At 46.1% G+C, this 17,531-nt stretch overlaps 1 protein-coding gene across 7 annotated transcripts in view; it reads left to right on the top strand.

Annotated features, from left to right (window-relative positions):
* LOC119163578 (phosphatase and actin regulator 2) overlaps window positions 1–17,531 on the top strand; it is a 147,458-nt gene that overhangs the window by 117,800 nt on the left and 12,127 nt on the right. For 4 of the 7 annotated variants that reach the window (XM_037415603.2, XM_075873271.1, XM_075873272.1 and 1 more), the window contains exons 4-8: window positions 10,150–10,335; window positions 14,094–14,318; window positions 15,299–15,698; window positions 16,362–16,558; window positions 16,886–17,042. In XM_037415603.2, coding sequence (XP_037271500.2) covers window positions 10,150–10,335; window positions 14,094–14,318; window positions 15,299–15,698; window positions 16,362–16,558; window positions 16,886–17,042 — 1,165 coding nt within the window. The remainder of the gene's footprint in view (window positions 1–10,149; window positions 10,336–14,093; window positions 14,319–15,298; window positions 15,699–16,361; window positions 16,559–16,885; window positions 17,043–17,531) is intronic. The other 3 variants (XM_037415605.2, XM_037415606.2, XM_075873273.1) reach the window with 2 other exon arrangements.

Here is a 17,531-nt window from a genome sequence, read left to right as displayed (position 1 = left end):
TGATTGTGATGACGGAGGTGGTGATGGAGGTGGTGATGAGTGGGGTCTCAACTATGGTGAAGATGGTGATGGTATATGTATGCTGTGGCTTGTTCTGATGCACGCTCATTTTGACCAGGATAGCTGTGTGCAAGCGGATAACATGACGGTAATGGACGTCTATTGCTAGACCTGTTTATTGTAAACGAAATGTCACGTCTTTGCATTCGAACTCCCAGTGCATTGTTTCGTTACTCTGTGATGCTGGTGAATTGGGTTTCTCCTCACTTTCTGTGCTTGACAACACTGATGCCTAACATTTGCTGCTGTTTCAACGCGCTGGTCATGTGACACATATCAAGTGAATTTTCTCTACGATCGTGCAAGACCTGCTGTGAAATTTGGTACTTGCCAACTGGCAGGCTGCGTCGTAGATTTTTTCTCGTTATGTTGCACATTAGTGAAGCAAGTAATCTTAGTACGAGATTGTATGAAGAGAGTACGATTTTTGCAGTGTTTACGTATCTGTATTGTGATACGGCAACAAGCGTGTCGTGTCATTTTGTGCACCTCGATTGCCTACTGAGATGTATCGTGTATGCCTGTTTGTTTGCTCATATGTTAGACACTTTCGTCTCTCTCACCTTCTCCCATTCTTTCTCCTTCTCTGTGTGACCCTCTTTTTTATCTCGCAAATTCGACCTTACTGTTCAATTTGGAAGACGTCGTTTGGATTGATCATTCTTGGAATGTCACATCACACTACTGTTAGTCGTACAAAGCAGGGATGCAACAGCTGCGCCAGTTTGATACAAATCCTAATTTCTGTGCCAAAACCATGAAGTTTGCTGAAATTACGCCACGCTGTGCCAAAATGCTCGACCAGCTTCAGAATTGCACTAATTGCACAACCCTAAGTTGCACTAATTTCTGCTAGAAATAGAGGCCATGTTAGTCACCTACAGTCTGTGTCAATCAATCAATCGAAGCGCGCGTACCCTAAGCCTAAACCACGGTGTCAGATATATTCCCATAAGTCAGGGCACTCGCGAGACGCGATCGACCAGCTAAAGTAACAAAGCCGCACCCCCATCGGTCCGCTGACCACAGCATATACCTAACAGCGGGACGACGCAACTCCTGGACAGAAATGCGTGGCCGTAGTCTGCAAACGTGGCTATGGCGCGTTAGCAACTAGAGCTGGAAGTGCACACAGTGTTTTTCGCGCACGAACAGAGTCGACGTGCTGTGAACGACGGCGTTGCCGGCGACCCTGTTGGTCACCATAGCAAAAGCACATGGAACATTTTTCTGTCTCTGAGTTGCATTATTTGCGACGTCCCAGCGATGAATATCCGGTGCTGTCGCCAGATATGGGCACGTAGTGTGGTTACTTTGTCTGGTGGAATGCAGCTGAGAAATTGTGGCCTAAACCGAATCCCATCGTGGAAAAAAAAAGGGGTGTGGGGTGTAGCAACATTATGAAATTTCTTGGCCTTGCTCAGGGCAGAACACTGCTTAAGCCACCTTCGCCGCAGTACACCAGTGCCCTGCAGAAAAGCGTACTATGATTCGGAAAGGGCTTTTTGCACTATTCACACGACACAGCTCATTTTGTTCAGTTACTTATGCGTGTATATGCCACATAACCGTGAGTACTAGTCTGATGTTTGAGTTCTAAACGTGGTACAGGCAAGCATTTCGAGCAGTGTATCACATTGCTGGAGCCTTTTTAAAAAAAAATCTCTGCACTGGTTGTTATTGTATTTTTGGCCACCCCCTACTTCTAAGTTTCACTAATCCCCTGATTTTCAAGGTCTCCAGCTTGCTGGATCCACATATGAATCCACAGAGTCTGTCAAAGTATTTAAAAGATGCAGCAGATCATAATGTGGGCTTTATCATTGTTTGCTTGGTGGGGTGGTTCAAAATACTGCTCTTATTTTGAAATAGGGCTGATAAATGGCTTGTACATACTTTTTTTTTCTAAATTAAGTTTTCCCTTTTTATACTGCTCTAAATTTGGTGTTTTGCAATAAAAAATCGTATACTTTTTTTTTCTTTGGAACCTGCTCTAAATTTACATTTTACTGCTCCAAAAATTGCTCCAAATTCTATTTCTGCTGTTGCACCCCTGACAAACACGTTAAAACGTTCACCTGTTTCACGTTTCAGACAACCTGTGAGAGGGCAGTCAGTCTGTGTGGTTTCATGCCATGTCACTTTGTACTTTGTAGCCCTTCTTTGTAGTACAAGTATCTTGGAGGGTTAGACGGGTACTCAATGTAGATGCTATATTCGGTTACTGTGCATCGTATGTTGAACGATAGCTTGCAACTTCAAATGGCCAGGAAAGACCGAGATGAGCGCTGACACAAGTGCTTACGCCATCTTTCGGCGTAAGCATGACAGTGGTACAATTGACAGAACTTTGTTTTTAGCTGTAAGAATATTGCAGGCACTTAATTGTAGCATATGCCATAGCATTTTGCAATTGTAGCATTTTTTTGTTGTTGTTGTTGTTGAATTGGGCATAAAGAGGCCTGGGTCCGAGGTTGCATAAGGCCTTGTGTCGACAGCAAGTATCCCGGAATCAGTTGAGCTTCCATTGCAGCGGCCTGAAAACGTGGGACAGCATTTGGTTGGCAAAAATGTACCGCTCCCCTCCGTTTCCCATTGTACACATACAAAAGGAGCTGGTGCAAAATGCACTTTTGTTGCGGTGTTTTTTTTTCTTCTTTCTTCGTGCATATGGAAACGGTGCCTGTTAGCGCATTTCTAGACAATACAAAAAGAAATATGCGAGTAGTAGTGTAAAAAACTTGGAATGGAAAAATTCTGCGAGTAGTAGTAGTAGTAGTAGTAGTAGTAGTAGTAGTAGAAGTGGTAGTAGTAGAAGTGGTAGTGGTAGTGGTAGTAGTAGTAGTAGTAGTAGTAGTAGTGCAGAAACTTGGAATGGCTGTACTTATTTGTGAAAGCAGAGGAGACAACTGCGTCACGCATAGCACCCATTCTTCGGAGCTGTGAATGTTCGAACAGTGGCCAACTGAACCAGGACATGGTGAAAACTTACCCACAAAACCACTCGTCTCTCGCGTAGTTTACATTTTCTACCAGCCTTGCTGTCTCTCCTCGCTGTCTGCTGGTTCAAGCTTTGGCTTACCGACCTTGCTAGCTTTAGTTTCTGCCTGACTGTAGTGTATTCACGGATTGAAACAGTAAAATTTAATTAGGGCTAAGTAGCACACCTAGTTCCATTTCTACAGTTCAGGTCATAGCGATATCATTTTGACTCTCGGCGCGTAGATCAGAGCCAACATTATCTTCAGAGACCCGCTTCGTTGGGACGTGGCATGGGGATCTCAAGCAATTGCACTACTGGTGGCTATACCGAAAAAAAAATTACGGCATATTCACGGGGTGAATGATGATGAATGGGCGAAGCTCCGGAGGGATTCATCGGTAAACTGTGAATCTTCCGTGTAATTCGCCCAGTCGATCATCATGTAAAGACGTGAGAAACGCTGTGTGTGTATATACACAAATCAACTTTTATTTGTTCTTAGACCATGAATGGCTTGCGATGTCCCTTGCCTCGCGCGCTCGCACATCGGGATTCTGTCTGCGAGCACGCGCTGCTGCCGCCTTGCGCTCTCTCCGCTGTGCAGCCTTATCCATCCGGCGACTCCGAGCGCGCGCCAACAGTGAACGGATTTTATTACAAGCTCCCTCTAGCGTACGTCGCCGCACTAAATCGAACGATTGCCTTCAACCAATGACACGCGCCATATGTGGCATCATTCCTATTTTATAAGATCTCGCGTCTTTCATCAACTACAAATACCGCTTTCTAGTTTATAACATCGTGCATCTTTTCATCATCAGCTATAAGTACCACCATCTAGTAAACACTACAAGAACTAAACGAGAGGTGGCTACATACAGGAGACGGTACCGCCATCTAGTGAACACTGCAAGAACTAAACTAGATGTGGCTACATATAGGGGACGGTACCGCCATCTAGTGAACACTGCAAGAACTAAACTAGAGGTGGCTACATACAGGCTACAGGGGACGCACAGCCCACGCCCTAAGGAGCTTCGCCCCTAAAATTGTCGCATTTGAATCCATGAGTACTGTACATTTAGAATCTGTGGGACACCACTTGCAGCACCTGCAGTGGAAATGTGGTGCACCTCAGAAGGAACAGGCCAATGAAAGATGCGTAGAAACACTGGAGTTAGTCCACAAAGAAAAGCAAAATGGGTCGTACAAGCTGAGCCGCACTTGGCACACTTCTACTGCTGTCCTCACCTTCAAAGCATCCCGACACCTTTCTCCATTCATTTCTCGAGTCCGTTTCTTACTTTTATTATTTTTTTTTACCCCTTTCTTCACCCCTGAACTAACCATGCGCAGCTCCGGAAAAACAGAGACCTGGCAGTGACAGCAACATAGTCACGCGCTCCTTTTAAATAACCAGCACCGGAGGACGTTCTTGGGGGAGGTGGGTGGCATTAGCCGAGACTTCGAATTATTGCCCTTGCCTCACCTGTGTGTTGCTGACTTGGCAGTTGGCTGTTCCCATAACTCCTCCCTTTCCCTTGGCCTCAATCACTTTCTAGGTGCATCCATTTTCTTCTTTAAAATTAGTTCACTGTGTTCAGAGTATTTAGGGCTTGAGATGCCCCAAATTGATTAAGCAAATTGTCGCAGTTGCTGCCGCGTTTTGCTGGAGAAGCTTGAACTTTGTTTGGTACAAGATTTTCCCACTCTCAACGTTTACAAAGCCTTTGTCCCGCTTTGTCCCGCTCGGGAATTTGGCTGTGAAACCAACCTCTCATTAGAGAGTCCGAGGATATGTTTATTCAGCAACAATTAGCGGCAGCTCAATCTGTACCTCGCCTTATGCTGGCCCTTCGATGGGGTCTCTCCACTTAAATTCTCCTTTGTTATTTCAAAAGGGTGCTTAACGGGGGCAAGGTACGGATAACTCCCAAGCAGGCTCTGATGGGCGTAACTGTGCGGGTGAACAGAAAGGTCAAGGTGTGCACTTTGCAGAGGTCGCAAGAATAGCGGGTGACGGAAGACGAGCGAGCTTCTAGCACTCTCCCCTCAACACCTCATTGGTTGGCAGCCTCAAAAGCGGTGCCAGTTTCCTTATCCTTTTGGTGTCCGCAGAAGTGCTTACTACAAAGCTTGGAAAACGGTACCTGGCGCACGTTAACACGTCTTTTTTTTTTTGGCCTACCGTTTTAATTTCAGCGGTATTCACATCAAACTTCATTCGTGCTGGCACGAAAAACAGGCACTACTCCCGTGCATTCTTTCCTTCTTTCTTTCTTTCCTTCTTTCTTTCTTTCTTTCCTTTTTTCTTTCCCTTCTTCTTGAGCTGCTGATGGCCGTGAGCTGCATCTTTTTTAGTCTTTTTCTACAACCGTGCCTCTGCTGTCTGTTCCACGCGTGCCAGCGCTTCTAACAAACGATCGCTCCCTCCCGCCTCCTTGGCTCTGGCTGCTCTCCCCACCCTCTACGTCCTCATTTGCGGGTTCCCCCCACTCACCTTGACTCAATGGGTTATTTTTGGGGCTGCATACCTCCGGCATCATGGCCCTCTCCTTTCCTCTGCCTCCCTCGCTACCTCCACTTTGCTCGCAAATCGTCGACGACGTGGCTCCTTCCGGCGCACTCGAGATTCCAGAGGGCTCTCCTTCGGAAGGTGTCTTGTTGGGCAGCTGTGTGCTTTCTTTTTGTCTTTACAACCCAACTCACTAGAGTGCACAGCCACCGCACTGCACTCGTTACGCACCGTCCTGTCGCCGACGATTTCGAGGCCTTTTGCCCCATTTGTTGCGGTGACTTCACGAGTGTTGTGTCGTGCGCACCTAACGCGCTTCATCGGCGTGGGACGGTGCGTGCCTGTATTTTTGTGCTCTTTGGACGGGCTCGAAACTTGTTCGAGGAGCCAAGTATGTGACGCCGTTGAGGATTACGGCTAGCCCCCATCCTTCGGCATGCTGAACGGAGGCGGGCAGTTTTGCAAGAAGACCATGGGTAGGCCAATCTTTCTCTGTCTGTTTTTGTTCTTTTTTCATTTCTGGTTAACCCTCGTAGCCCGTGTCCATCACTCCCCACGTTTGACTTCAGTCATTCTTTAGTTGCACCCCTCCTGTCCATTCACTATTACTAAAAATAGATTCATGCCAATAGAGGCAGCTGTCTTCTTCTTTGTTTACTTCCCCCCGCAATGCTCTTGATCCTGACACATTTCCATCTTCAACATAGTTGATGTGCTTTGTGTGATTTAGTTTATTAGTTTTTTGTGACAGCCTAAAACTTGAGAGAACACTTCTGGCATTCCCTATCACCATGCAGTTGAGATTGTGGTACCCCACATTGTTCATCGCTGTGTTTTTCTCGCATAGTTGATGCATTTGGTGCAACGTTGGCATCGTGTAGTGTTTCTTCAGCTTGACCGTTTGTCTTGCTGATGGAGAGCGTGCATGCTTCAACATTTGTCACGCTGCCGTCTGATTGCCTGGTATAAAATGGTGGCTCACAGCGGCTATCTGGTGCCAGATCTGTCTTGGCACTGGGCCGGTCTCCTCGGTTTTGCGCATCGTCACCTCATTTCTCGCTCTCAACAATCCGTAGCTTGAGAAGTGCTTCATCATCTCCGGTGTAATTCTGAATCCGTCTGTTTTCTCGGTGTTTAATGTAGCAATTGACGGTACTGTTTGTAGCTTTTTCTACGAATGAAAAACTTGACCGTCTCGCAAGTTAGTAAATAGTTTTGATAGTTAGGTATGGGACTGAATCATTTATAATGTGTGAACAAGCTTGTTCATAAAGCAGTTTGGAAAAACAGATCTATGGCTAGCTTTGTGCAAGTTTCTTGTGCAAGTTTCAGTCGATAAAGTTCTACATCACTCGGTGTTAAGAATGTCGGAAGCTAGAAGGCTCAGGTAATTTAATCACTAGAATACACTTACGAATGTGTGATCTACAATATCTAGCGAAAACTAGTCGCATAAATGTGAAAGTACGGCTCGATGACGATGACTTGCCAGACCACAATGACCATTTGCCGCAATTCTGCATTAGCTCATTTCTGCTTGGCCTCTGCTTTTTCTCTTGGCCTCTGCAGGTCACTGCTTTAGCTACCCATCCAGCTTATTCGTGTAGTTTAGCACACATAACCTTGGAATCATTTGTAGTGGTGTGTGAATATTCAAAATTTTCAAATAACGAATCAAATAGGGCTCTATCCGATTGGGCATTCGAATCAAATAATGCATATTGAAAGTATTAAAAAAGTATTTTTTAAATAATTATCGTGCAATCAGCACCGACGGAGGAACCCCGAAGGAACAATATGTTAAAAAAGGAAAGGCATTGTTTTTCGTGTTTCATTTATTTATTGAATAGCCAAGATTGGCACTATATCGACCCTAAATTAATCCTTGGGTAAAGGTGTTGTTTTAAACTTCAGTTTTACTATGTGAAAGTGTCCTCGCTCCACTCTCATAATCATGGAAGTCACTGTAATGTTGATTCATGGTATATTGTTTAACATTTATCTCTCGGTCATATGTAAGAGCTGGTGACAAAAGACCACATTTAATACCCAAGTAGTGGCTCTATTTCAGCATGTAGCTACAAGATATCTCAAAGGCTGTAGCCACTGCTGTATGCAAACTTGGCTCATTTTACGTAATTGAGGTATTTTCATTGGTTAAATATAATCCTGACATTTCTTTTTTGTTGTCGAAGTTTGTAAATACTTGTGTCAAGCGCAAGCTTTTGGACCTGTTGGGCTATGTTGCGGATAGCTGCTGTACTGTACAAGTATTATTCGATTCAATTTGTATTTGGTTCGGTTTCAAAAATTAATTTTTCGCACACCCCTAACCATTTGGCCTCTTGTGCTTCAGTGATTTATTGTTCGCGACTCCTTCCATGTCTGCGTATTGCAGCTTTTCTTGCAGTTCATATCCATATTTTTTTTGTACATAAAAAAAAAGCTCTCTCACATGTTGCCTCTAAAAGTTTGTAAAGCTCTAGCTTTTGTTTTACTTCAGCCCTAGAAATTTCTCCTCTGGCTCGTCTTTCTTTTTTTTATGCGGTTTACTGTTTTCAGCATGAACCGTATTTATTGCTTTAAAGAAGGCAGTGCTTCTTACAAAGTCGGAAAAGTTGATTTTGCCATCAGGTCCCTTCCTCCTTTTATCCTTCATCTGATCTTTCGTTGTCATTGCCATTGTGAGAAACCACGTTGTAATTGCACACCTATCAAGTCTCCTGGATTTTCCTGGAGACTCCGCGATTTCGACCAGCTCTCTTGTTTGTAAAATCCGAGAGACTCTGCGATTTCGACCAGCTCTCTTGTTTGTACGGTTGTTCGGAAAGACCTCCCAGAAATCGAAATTTCTGTGCGTGATCCAGCCACATTAAAAAAATTGCAGCTCAAATCAATGCAGGCTTTTTGACAACCCATCGCATTTTATTGGACACGAATTTAGGAGACGTCGATCTTATGTACAGTAGACCTTCATTGATGCGAAATCGGCATATACGAATTCGTGAGATTCCCCTGCAGAATTCTACTATGTCCATTGGGCCAAGATTCAGATGTTCAGAACACTTTTTTTCCATTGCGGCAGGTCGTATGAACTTCAGTAGCAAAACCGTCAAATATAGGCCGAGAGCAGCGTATCCGAAGCTTCGGGAGGACACGCGCGGCCAGCGCACGCACTGTGGGAACTGCGGTTATCGTTTGCCACAACCGCTGTGGACAAAACCACAGTCTCTCTTGACACGCCCACATATGGCAATGACGAACTCCGAAAATGCATGTGCATCCAGTGCTCAACCAGTCAGTGACGCTGCTTTCCACAAATGCAGATGCGATTGTAGATAGCTGAAAAACTACTTGGTTTTGAAGGCACATAGAGAGGCAGTGCGCGCGGGTTGAAAACGGAGCTGCCATTTTCCACAATCGCCACACGCGAAACAGTGGCCACAGTGATGCGAATATCAGGTAGAATAAAGTCAATAAAGAGGTAAAAAGGAGGCTAGAAGCGTGCTGGCGTTCCTGTTCAAGGTTAGTTTTCAGTTGGCCTCAAGCAAAGCTTTGACCCACACTCTCCCATCAGCCGGCTACATCATCTAACCCGTTCACGTGTCAAAGGAAGACATACACGACTTTTGGCAGAAATAATTTTGTTAACTGTTTTGATGCCTGAAATTTTGGCAGATACAAATATTTGAGCACCCCCTTTCAGGCAGACTTGCTTCTTCTACTGTAGTTTGGAAACCCTGCCCTCGTGTGTTCGGCCACTCCAAGCCATTATAAGACCACCACGCCAAAGTTTAGGGACCCCACCCTTTTCCCTCCACCCCATTTTGATGCTGTTTGTTGCCAGGGAAGACACAGTGCAGAGATGCAGTTGAAACATAGTTTCTAAACACTCAAACAGATGCATTGCTTACAGCGTAAGCTGAAAATAATTTGTTGGTCAGTTTATAGCTCAAAGATACTCTTGAAAGAAGCATGGTCTTTTGCACTTCTGCCAGAAGCAGACCCTTTAAAAGCACAGAACGGGCTCAAGCCCGTGTTTCCGGCATTCTGTAGTCTCACAAATCTTTAGCCTCATTCGTATCGAGGATTTGCACCGACTACACAGCCATTTGCGGCAGGTGACTGAAAAGCGACTCAAAGCAACCATTGTTCGCACCTGCATGCGAATTATAACCATCGGCACGCAGGATATATTCGTGTCTGTTTCCATTGTTATTGCTCTACCAAATTAACTTATGCCTTCTTCCTGCATGTCTGATTGGTTCAGAGGTTTGTGACTGCAGTTGCCAGACGGAAAAAATCGAGTAGCGAACGACTGTTCCAAAGTAGTAGCTCTGCAACGGGACTGGTTGTGCGACCAGTGTTAGTCACAGGTGAACTAGCCTGAAGTGAGCTGGCTCCTTTATTTAGTCGCGCATTCACACTGACCATATTGCTCTCTTGTGTTTTTGTTTTTATTATTTTATTTGGACTCTTTTTGTGTTGCGACCCCAGTAGTAGCACAGCGCGCTGGGGGGTCCCCGCCTCTTTTGGGTAAATCTCCTCACGGTCCCTGCTTCTCTCTGCCCCGGCATGGCGGCGCTTGCAGGGGAAACTGTGACCCCACCCTCCCCACCGCTCCCTTCCTCCTCTCCCCCCCAAGCCAATGGCGCGGTTGTGTCCCCTGATGAGTCGTCGGAACCTGATAGCACGTCTGTGATAGCATCTGACCCCGCTTCCACCGGGGACGAAGCGGCAGCGGCGCCCTCCTCCGAGACGGAAAACTCCACGACAGGTAGGTGGTGACATCCGCTGCAAGCCATGGCTGCTGAAGTGGTTGGTGGGACAAAAGGTGCGGGACAATGCCCGCCCGTAAATGAAACACGTGTCCTTTTAGTATTGCTCTCTGTGAGTTTACATTGTTAACTTGAACATGGGCTGAGAGGGGTCGCATGACTACCAACTGTGGTGGCCCTAACGGCTAGGTCATTGCATCGCCAAGCACAAGACCTTGTGTTTTTCGTGCACATCTTGTTGGTCTGCGTACCGTACCAATCAAATTCTTTTTAACCCTTTGCGGCCCAAAGTCATTACCGACTGTTTCGTTTCAAACGTAACTAAAAACAAGTTTTCCTCACTCATTTGTGAATCAACCACAGAAGAACGTGTTAAGCAGTGCCTGACCGCTTACTGCTGTAGCTCTGTTGCGTTATCGGTAAGGGCCTGACAGTGGACCTCAAAAGATTAAAGAAAACCTTGGCTAAAATTAGCTTTGACAGTCTTTGCTGATACTCTTTGCTGTGTCCCAGTCATATTTTGTGGCGTACTTTATTCATTCAGTGTAGCTCTTCCAAGTTTTCATGTGTATATGTTATGTCTATCTGTTATAGGCTAAGAAATAGCCTGAGATACATCTTCGATGGCTTGTCCACTTTGTTATGACTCGTGAAACGCAGCAGCCGTTAACCGTTCTGTGCAGCGTGTTGTCACAGCTTTTAGGAATTGCCTCACGGTCGGCGCACTTGTGAGAGCCAGTAACTAGCGCTGCTTCTTGGATTTGTTGTGTGCTCACTGATTGTGCACTGTTCATTGAATAGAACTTTATTGATTCTCTGTGTCTGTACTGGTACTAAGTTCAATTTGTGTTCGTCATAGCATGGTTGGCCTAATATGTAATTGTACTGCAGGTACATAGAGCCAGTCACAACAATGTTCTATGTTGTTTCTTTTCCGGGGTCATAGTGTTGCCTGGGAGACTAAAGGCCTCTTCCCAGGTTTCAAAATTAGTTTTTAACTTGTCACCTATTGCAGTGCAAAGTTACACATTGCTACGAATTGCACGTCACTGTTCTTTCCATTCCGTAAGCAGTATGTACAGATGCACACTCGTTATGTCATGACTGGTGGCTTTCCTATGGGCACAAGCTTTCACGAGTCAATCCTACTGTCACCCGGAGTGTGTCACGAAGTTAATTCGACATCGTCGACTACGATCAAGCCCAAATGCTACAAACCTCACCGCTGAACATGTCAAACACTGTATTCAATATGTCAAACACTGTGAGCTGTAATGAGTAAACCGGCGAGGTTTACGGCAGACACAAGGACGTCGTCGAGGCATGCCGCAAACCTCACTGGGTGCGACAAGTTATCATGCATGTGTGTTGCCACCTCGTGTGTATCCCGCCACGTGCGATCCTGCATCTTGAAGTGTGCTTCTGCGCTTCTGTGCTCATTCCCAGCAGTACGCTTTGACCATTGCCACTTGTCTGTGGGTGTTTTCTATCTCGCATTTGCTTTCTCTGTGCTGTAAGAATGGTTCGGCGTTGTGGGTCGCCACCACAAGCGTGCCACACTTTCGATGTTTTGCTCTTCAGCTGGCAATGCCACAGAAGTTAAAGGTGTGCAGTGATGAACATACAAAATGTGGACAGGAATATACAAAGTAAAGCAGTTGTCAAGAGCGACAATGCGGGAACACCTCCAATCGCATATTATGTGGTTGCCAAGGGTTATTTAGGCCTCAACATATACCATCAAGCGTACTAAGAACAGAATACAGTCCTATCCCTTTATAAGACGCTAATATAAGAGGCAAATGGGTATGTGAGACACCAGTGTGCCTACAGTAAAACATGGATTGATAAGAAAAAGCATACAAGATACCCTGGTTATAAGGGGCTTTAAAAAAAAAAAAATTGCTAGCCGGAGCATGCCTCTGATAAAGGGGTTCAACTGCAATTCATTTTAGGATTCCTTTAAATCATTTACATTTCATGTTCACGACTGTACACATTTTGCTGCCAACGATTAAAGGGGCCCTGAAACACCTTTTCAAGTAACCATGGAATGAATTCACTAGAAGAGCTTATTGCCTCACGAATTCAATGCGGCGAAAAATTTTAGAATTCGTCCAGTGCGAGTGGAGTTCCAAAGGTTTGTCGCATGCTGCAATTGCATTCTCTCTGCTCTCGTCCCAACGAAAGCGCTGGAAGCTAAGCAAGGAGGGATCGCAGAGCCACAAAAAAATGTCACGTGTGCCTCATGACCTTGAGCACCTTTTTTTGTTGACCGAATGCGCCGCTTTTTCGGTGCGATCGGGCGGGCACGCCTGGACAAGTAGCAATCTCGCGCGGCGATCTCTGCAACGAGTGAGCTTGCCATGTACAAAGCAGCCAATGGCTGATAGATGGGCTTGCTACGTGTGATTTTGGGGCATATTCCGTGATTTGTCGAGAGAAGAGAAAGCAAGTTTTCAGCTGACTTAGATAATTTATTGCGAAGTCCAGGCCACGTGCTGCGCTGTAATATTTGGCTCGGGTGTTGTCGAGAGCCTCTATTACTGATCGGCAGCATTTTCTGACCATGCTGAAAAAGTGTTGCAGGGCCCTTTTAAGGCCAACCACATTTCGTAGCGTGTGAAAGAGTCATGAGCACATGTCTCAATTGTTACAGGAGAGACATTGTAAACCCGACGATACTTGCAGTCTTGCAAATTGAGTTGACAGGCTTATGCAATCGTAGGCCACAGCATATTGTTACAGCAACATGAGGTGCTGCATGCCGAATGCATAGGGAGCGTCGGAATTATCGGTGGCGCATATCGGCTAACCTCGCATCGCTTGTATGTGATGTAGTCATTTGATTGAAAGCTTGTAAAATGGGAAAGAAAACTGAATCGCATACCAGGGAGGAATGAGGCTGTGAGCATGTAACTTGTGTAGCTTCAATGGCGTTGCCTGCCGAATGCTAAACAAAGTAGAAACTTTTCTGGCACTTCTAAGCACAGCATTTACATTCACAAAAGCTTTCAGAAAGGATAGCAGCTGTTGGTTGGTTCATCGCATATTAGTACTTCCCTTGATTGCTACAGCCACCAGAATTTGCGTAATCGGGGATTACCTAAATAGACACTAAAGAGATCATTAATGTTCATTGGCTACTTAGCCTCTTACTATATAAAAGGAAGGCATACAATAAAAGAGGCTTCAAAGTGGCGATTCCTACTTCATCATCGCCCGCATTACCTTGCCACTCTGATATCTTTAGTTAAGGCACAGTGAATTGTTAATTGCTGAAAATAAACTTAATTGTAAACCTAAACTTGAAAGATTGAACCTGATGACTCTTCTTACCAAATTGTGATTGGTATGTGAGCATGACGAAGTATTTCAATACATTTTTTCATAATTGGGCCTTATTGTTAAATTACTCAGTATTCAAAAAATTTATCTATGGGCTTCCTTTCACCTTGTCAGCTCATTACAAGACTGATGAAAATGTACTTCATTAAAGAATGCTTTGTCGGCCAGTGCCGATTTCCTTTCTTTTTAGTGCCTCTTCAAATAATTCATGGCATAATTCTTTTTCATTGGGTGCACATGACTGACTGATTGACTGGTGTGCTTCTTCCTCGCCTGCTTCCTTCCCCCCTTTTTTTCTTCTTCCGCTGCTCACCACCACCGTGTCTGTGGGTGTGCGTGTGAATGTGCGGCCGCCACCCCCCGCATGGTGTGCGCCCCTTCCTCACAAACACCACACGCCGCCGAACAGCACCTCCGATCCTGCTGGACATGAGCTCTCTGCACCTGTCCCCCGTGGGCCACAGTGGCGGCATGAGTGGCGGCAGCGGTGGTGGGGGGGAGCCCCCTTCCCTGGAACTCCTGACCCTCTCGGCACTGCCAGAGCCTCCTATAGCAGTGAACGAGATCGGACCCATCCCGCCCCCACCAATGTTCTCCAACCCGTCGCCCACGTTAGGGCTGCGGTTCGCCGAAGGTTAGTCTTGAATGGCAACGTCTGGGCAGGCGTTGGAGGTGTTGAAGGGGCCGGTAACCACTATTGGGGCTGACCGTAGGCGTCTTGAGTTTGTGCATGCGTTTCTAGGCGATGGCGCGCACCTGACTAAAGGCTTGTATGCCACGTAGGTACACTGTAAAAACAATGACACCTAGCACCGGAACTGAAAAAGTCAACCTGACTACGCCCACTGCATGGCAAAGGTCTCTCCCATGTTTCGCCAGTCAACTCGGTTTTGTGCTTTCTGTTGTTGTTATAACTGCAGCTATCTTGACATAGATGGAATAATCTGATGTTGCTGAAGAGATGTTACAACTTTCCTATGGGATTTTTTTTTTGCTATTTTAAAAGTTGATTAAGCAGACTTTGTTAACCAGCTTATCGAATACAGTTTTATTACCATAGATGCAATACTCTGACATCTCAAAACAAGTGCTACAATTTTAGTAGAGAAGATTTATTGATAGAGTTGATGAAAAAAGTGATGCAGCTTTTGTGAATTGCCCAGCTTGGCAGATTGAAGAAATATCCTGGTACGCTCCACACTGCTCTGAATAATAGTGAGCCAATTCGCCATGCCTAGCACATACATTTTGTTTTGTTGATCCTAGGTACAAATTAGTTGAAGCACCCTGTATAAAGCACATAGCTATATACAATATACAATACTCTTTTGCTAAGCTGAACCAGGAAAATATGTTTTGTTCAACAGTAGGTTCGTTTACAGAGAGTTGAACAAGGGTTTAGAATCCAAGTATTAAACCAATAATGTTAGAGACAGCTGTTACATTTAAGCAGAAGTTTTGTTTGAGAAATTTTCATTTACTACGGGTCCACTGTACATTGATAAAGGGGAAGTATAAGTCTTTGGTGACGATCGTCCAAGTTCCCGCTTCCGTTGCAGCGATCCTCATCCTAGCTCTCCGTTGTTGCACCTTCTTCTCTCGTCTCAAACGCAGTGGCCTCGAGCCTAAACCTGAGGTTTGCCGCCATGGCGGAGCGCAACCGGCAGATGGCGGCCGCCGCTGCGTCGCAAGAAGGGTCTCCCACAGCACCCCCGACGCAGCAGCAACCGCCACGGCAGCAGACGCCCCTGCCGCCGCGCCGGTTGGTACCCCCCGAGGGCGACGACTCGGACGACTCGGGGGTTACGGGCGACATCTGCGAGGCGACTGTGCCCGCCCGGACAACAGCCTCGCCGGCTGGAGGAGATGGTGGGGGCGGAGGACCCCTCGTAGAGGAGATCCCGGCCAAGGAGCCTCCACGGAGTTCCGCCCTGCCCCGCAAGAGCGCACTCAAGAAGCAGCAGGTCAACGGGGCCCACGCGACACAGCAGCAGCTGACGGCGGCACAAGCCAGGTGATGATTACGTCCGGAGGGGAGGGTCAATGCACTTGCGTAAAGCTCTTCCATTTGGGTTCAAGCACCTCAGATTGGCAAGATTTAGCACCCACACAAGCACGAACATAAGGCAGCAAAACAAACCAATATTTTTTTTATTGTGTCTCTTTGTTTTGTGCTAAATACTGCATTCCATAATGAATTCCTACCAGCTCACTCGGGTTTCTTTTGAATTCAAAAGTTCAGTTACAAAGACATGGCCCATTATTTTATAGTGGAAAGCAGAGGAAAGATTGATCAGGCTGAAAAATGTGCTCTATGCCTTGTTGCACTAGTGAACGTACAGAGAAGCTTAGGAGATTCTTTAGCCGTTTCCTTGTTGTGCCCTCTTAATGTAGCTTTTTGCCCCTTGGCATCATATCTTCTCGGTCTTTCCTTGAATGTCATGTGTATATAAAAGCTTTTGTAAAAGAACCGGCACAGTTGAATCAAAATGGGGCCAAAGAACACTATATCTGTTGGCCACAGTCCTATTTTGAATTTATGGATCGGCTGATTCTGTTTGTCCATCGGTTCAGCTACAATGTAGGTTTACACTGGCGAGTGCATCGATGTCGAGCAACAGACTTGCTAAGGTGCACTCTCCCTGCCGGATATGAACGTCTTGTGACCAACATACAGGTTGCGGCCAACGCGGATTCACCTGAGCCCCAGTGGCGCCCAGAGTCCCCTGCCTCCCGGGTTGCAACTGCACGAGGGCAGCAACAAGGAGAACCACTGGCCCCCTCCACCCCCGTCCGCTGGAGGTGACAACCACTCGGACTCGGACGAGGACGGTCCAATCAACTGGCGCGACTACTACGGCGACGACGAGCAAGGTGTGTTACCGACTACGAGCAGCCGCTACCTGAAAGTCTTGCATACCTTAGAAGTGTGACAGCTTGGGCTAGTTGGTGTGACATGACGATAATTATAGTGCGAGAATAGAACGACGACACAGAGATGACACAGACACATGTCCTTCTTGTCTCTGTGACGTCGATCTGTTCTCGCGCTATGACTATTGTCTTACAAACCCTTTACCGCTTCTACACTGTAGACTTGTCTTTAAAGAAGAATCAAAAGGACCGTCGCAAGTTCTTTCATCGTATCGGAAGTTCCGCTTCGCAAAAGAGTGCCTCACTAAGCCACGTTTGACCCTGCAGGTCGCCTGGCCGCCAAGATAGCACGCAAGGACTCGCTGGCCCTCAAGCTTTCCCAGCGGCCCGACCGGCAGGAGCTCATCGACAAAAACATCCTGCAGATGCAGTCTGATCGCGAACGGCAGGAGTCGCGGGAGGCGGTTGGAAACAAATTAACAAGGTGCGCCACTGATACTCTGTACATTTTTTTGTTTTTGTTGCTTGCTAATGCAGTGGTATTAATTTAATTACTCCATGTTTTGTTTGATGCCGTATGCTGCTGTTTTTACATTACAGTCGAACAAGTTTGAGCGAACTCGGAGGGGTCGGGAGAAGAGGTCGTTATATTCGCAGTTATCTGTATAGGGACTTTCCTTCAAAAACGTGCTCTTATCGAGCAGTCCGCTATTTCTTTGCAGATTTCTATTGAAAAGTGCTAAAAACCTCTCCAGTGACAAGTTGAGCCTTTTACGTTGTGACACTGCTGCATTTAAGTAATCCTTTTCAATGCACTGACACCATTTCATTGAAGCATGATACTGCCACATTGAGCCGATTATTCCTGGCTAGTTATGTGCAGCATGTTGCCTACTTTGCTCGGGCCATCACTGTCGGGCTGCTTGATGTATAATGCGCATTTATGCTCTAATTGTGCCCGCTTCACTTCGGA

The sequence above is a fragment of the Rhipicephalus microplus genome, chromosome 9 (genome assembly GCF_043290135.1).
Source record: "Rhipicephalus microplus isolate Deutch F79 chromosome 9, USDA_Rmic, whole genome shotgun sequence".
Classification (NCBI taxonomy): domain Eukaryota; kingdom Metazoa; phylum Arthropoda; class Arachnida; order Ixodida; family Ixodidae; genus Rhipicephalus; species Rhipicephalus microplus.
This window is presented reverse-complemented; position numbering and strand designations above follow the sequence as displayed.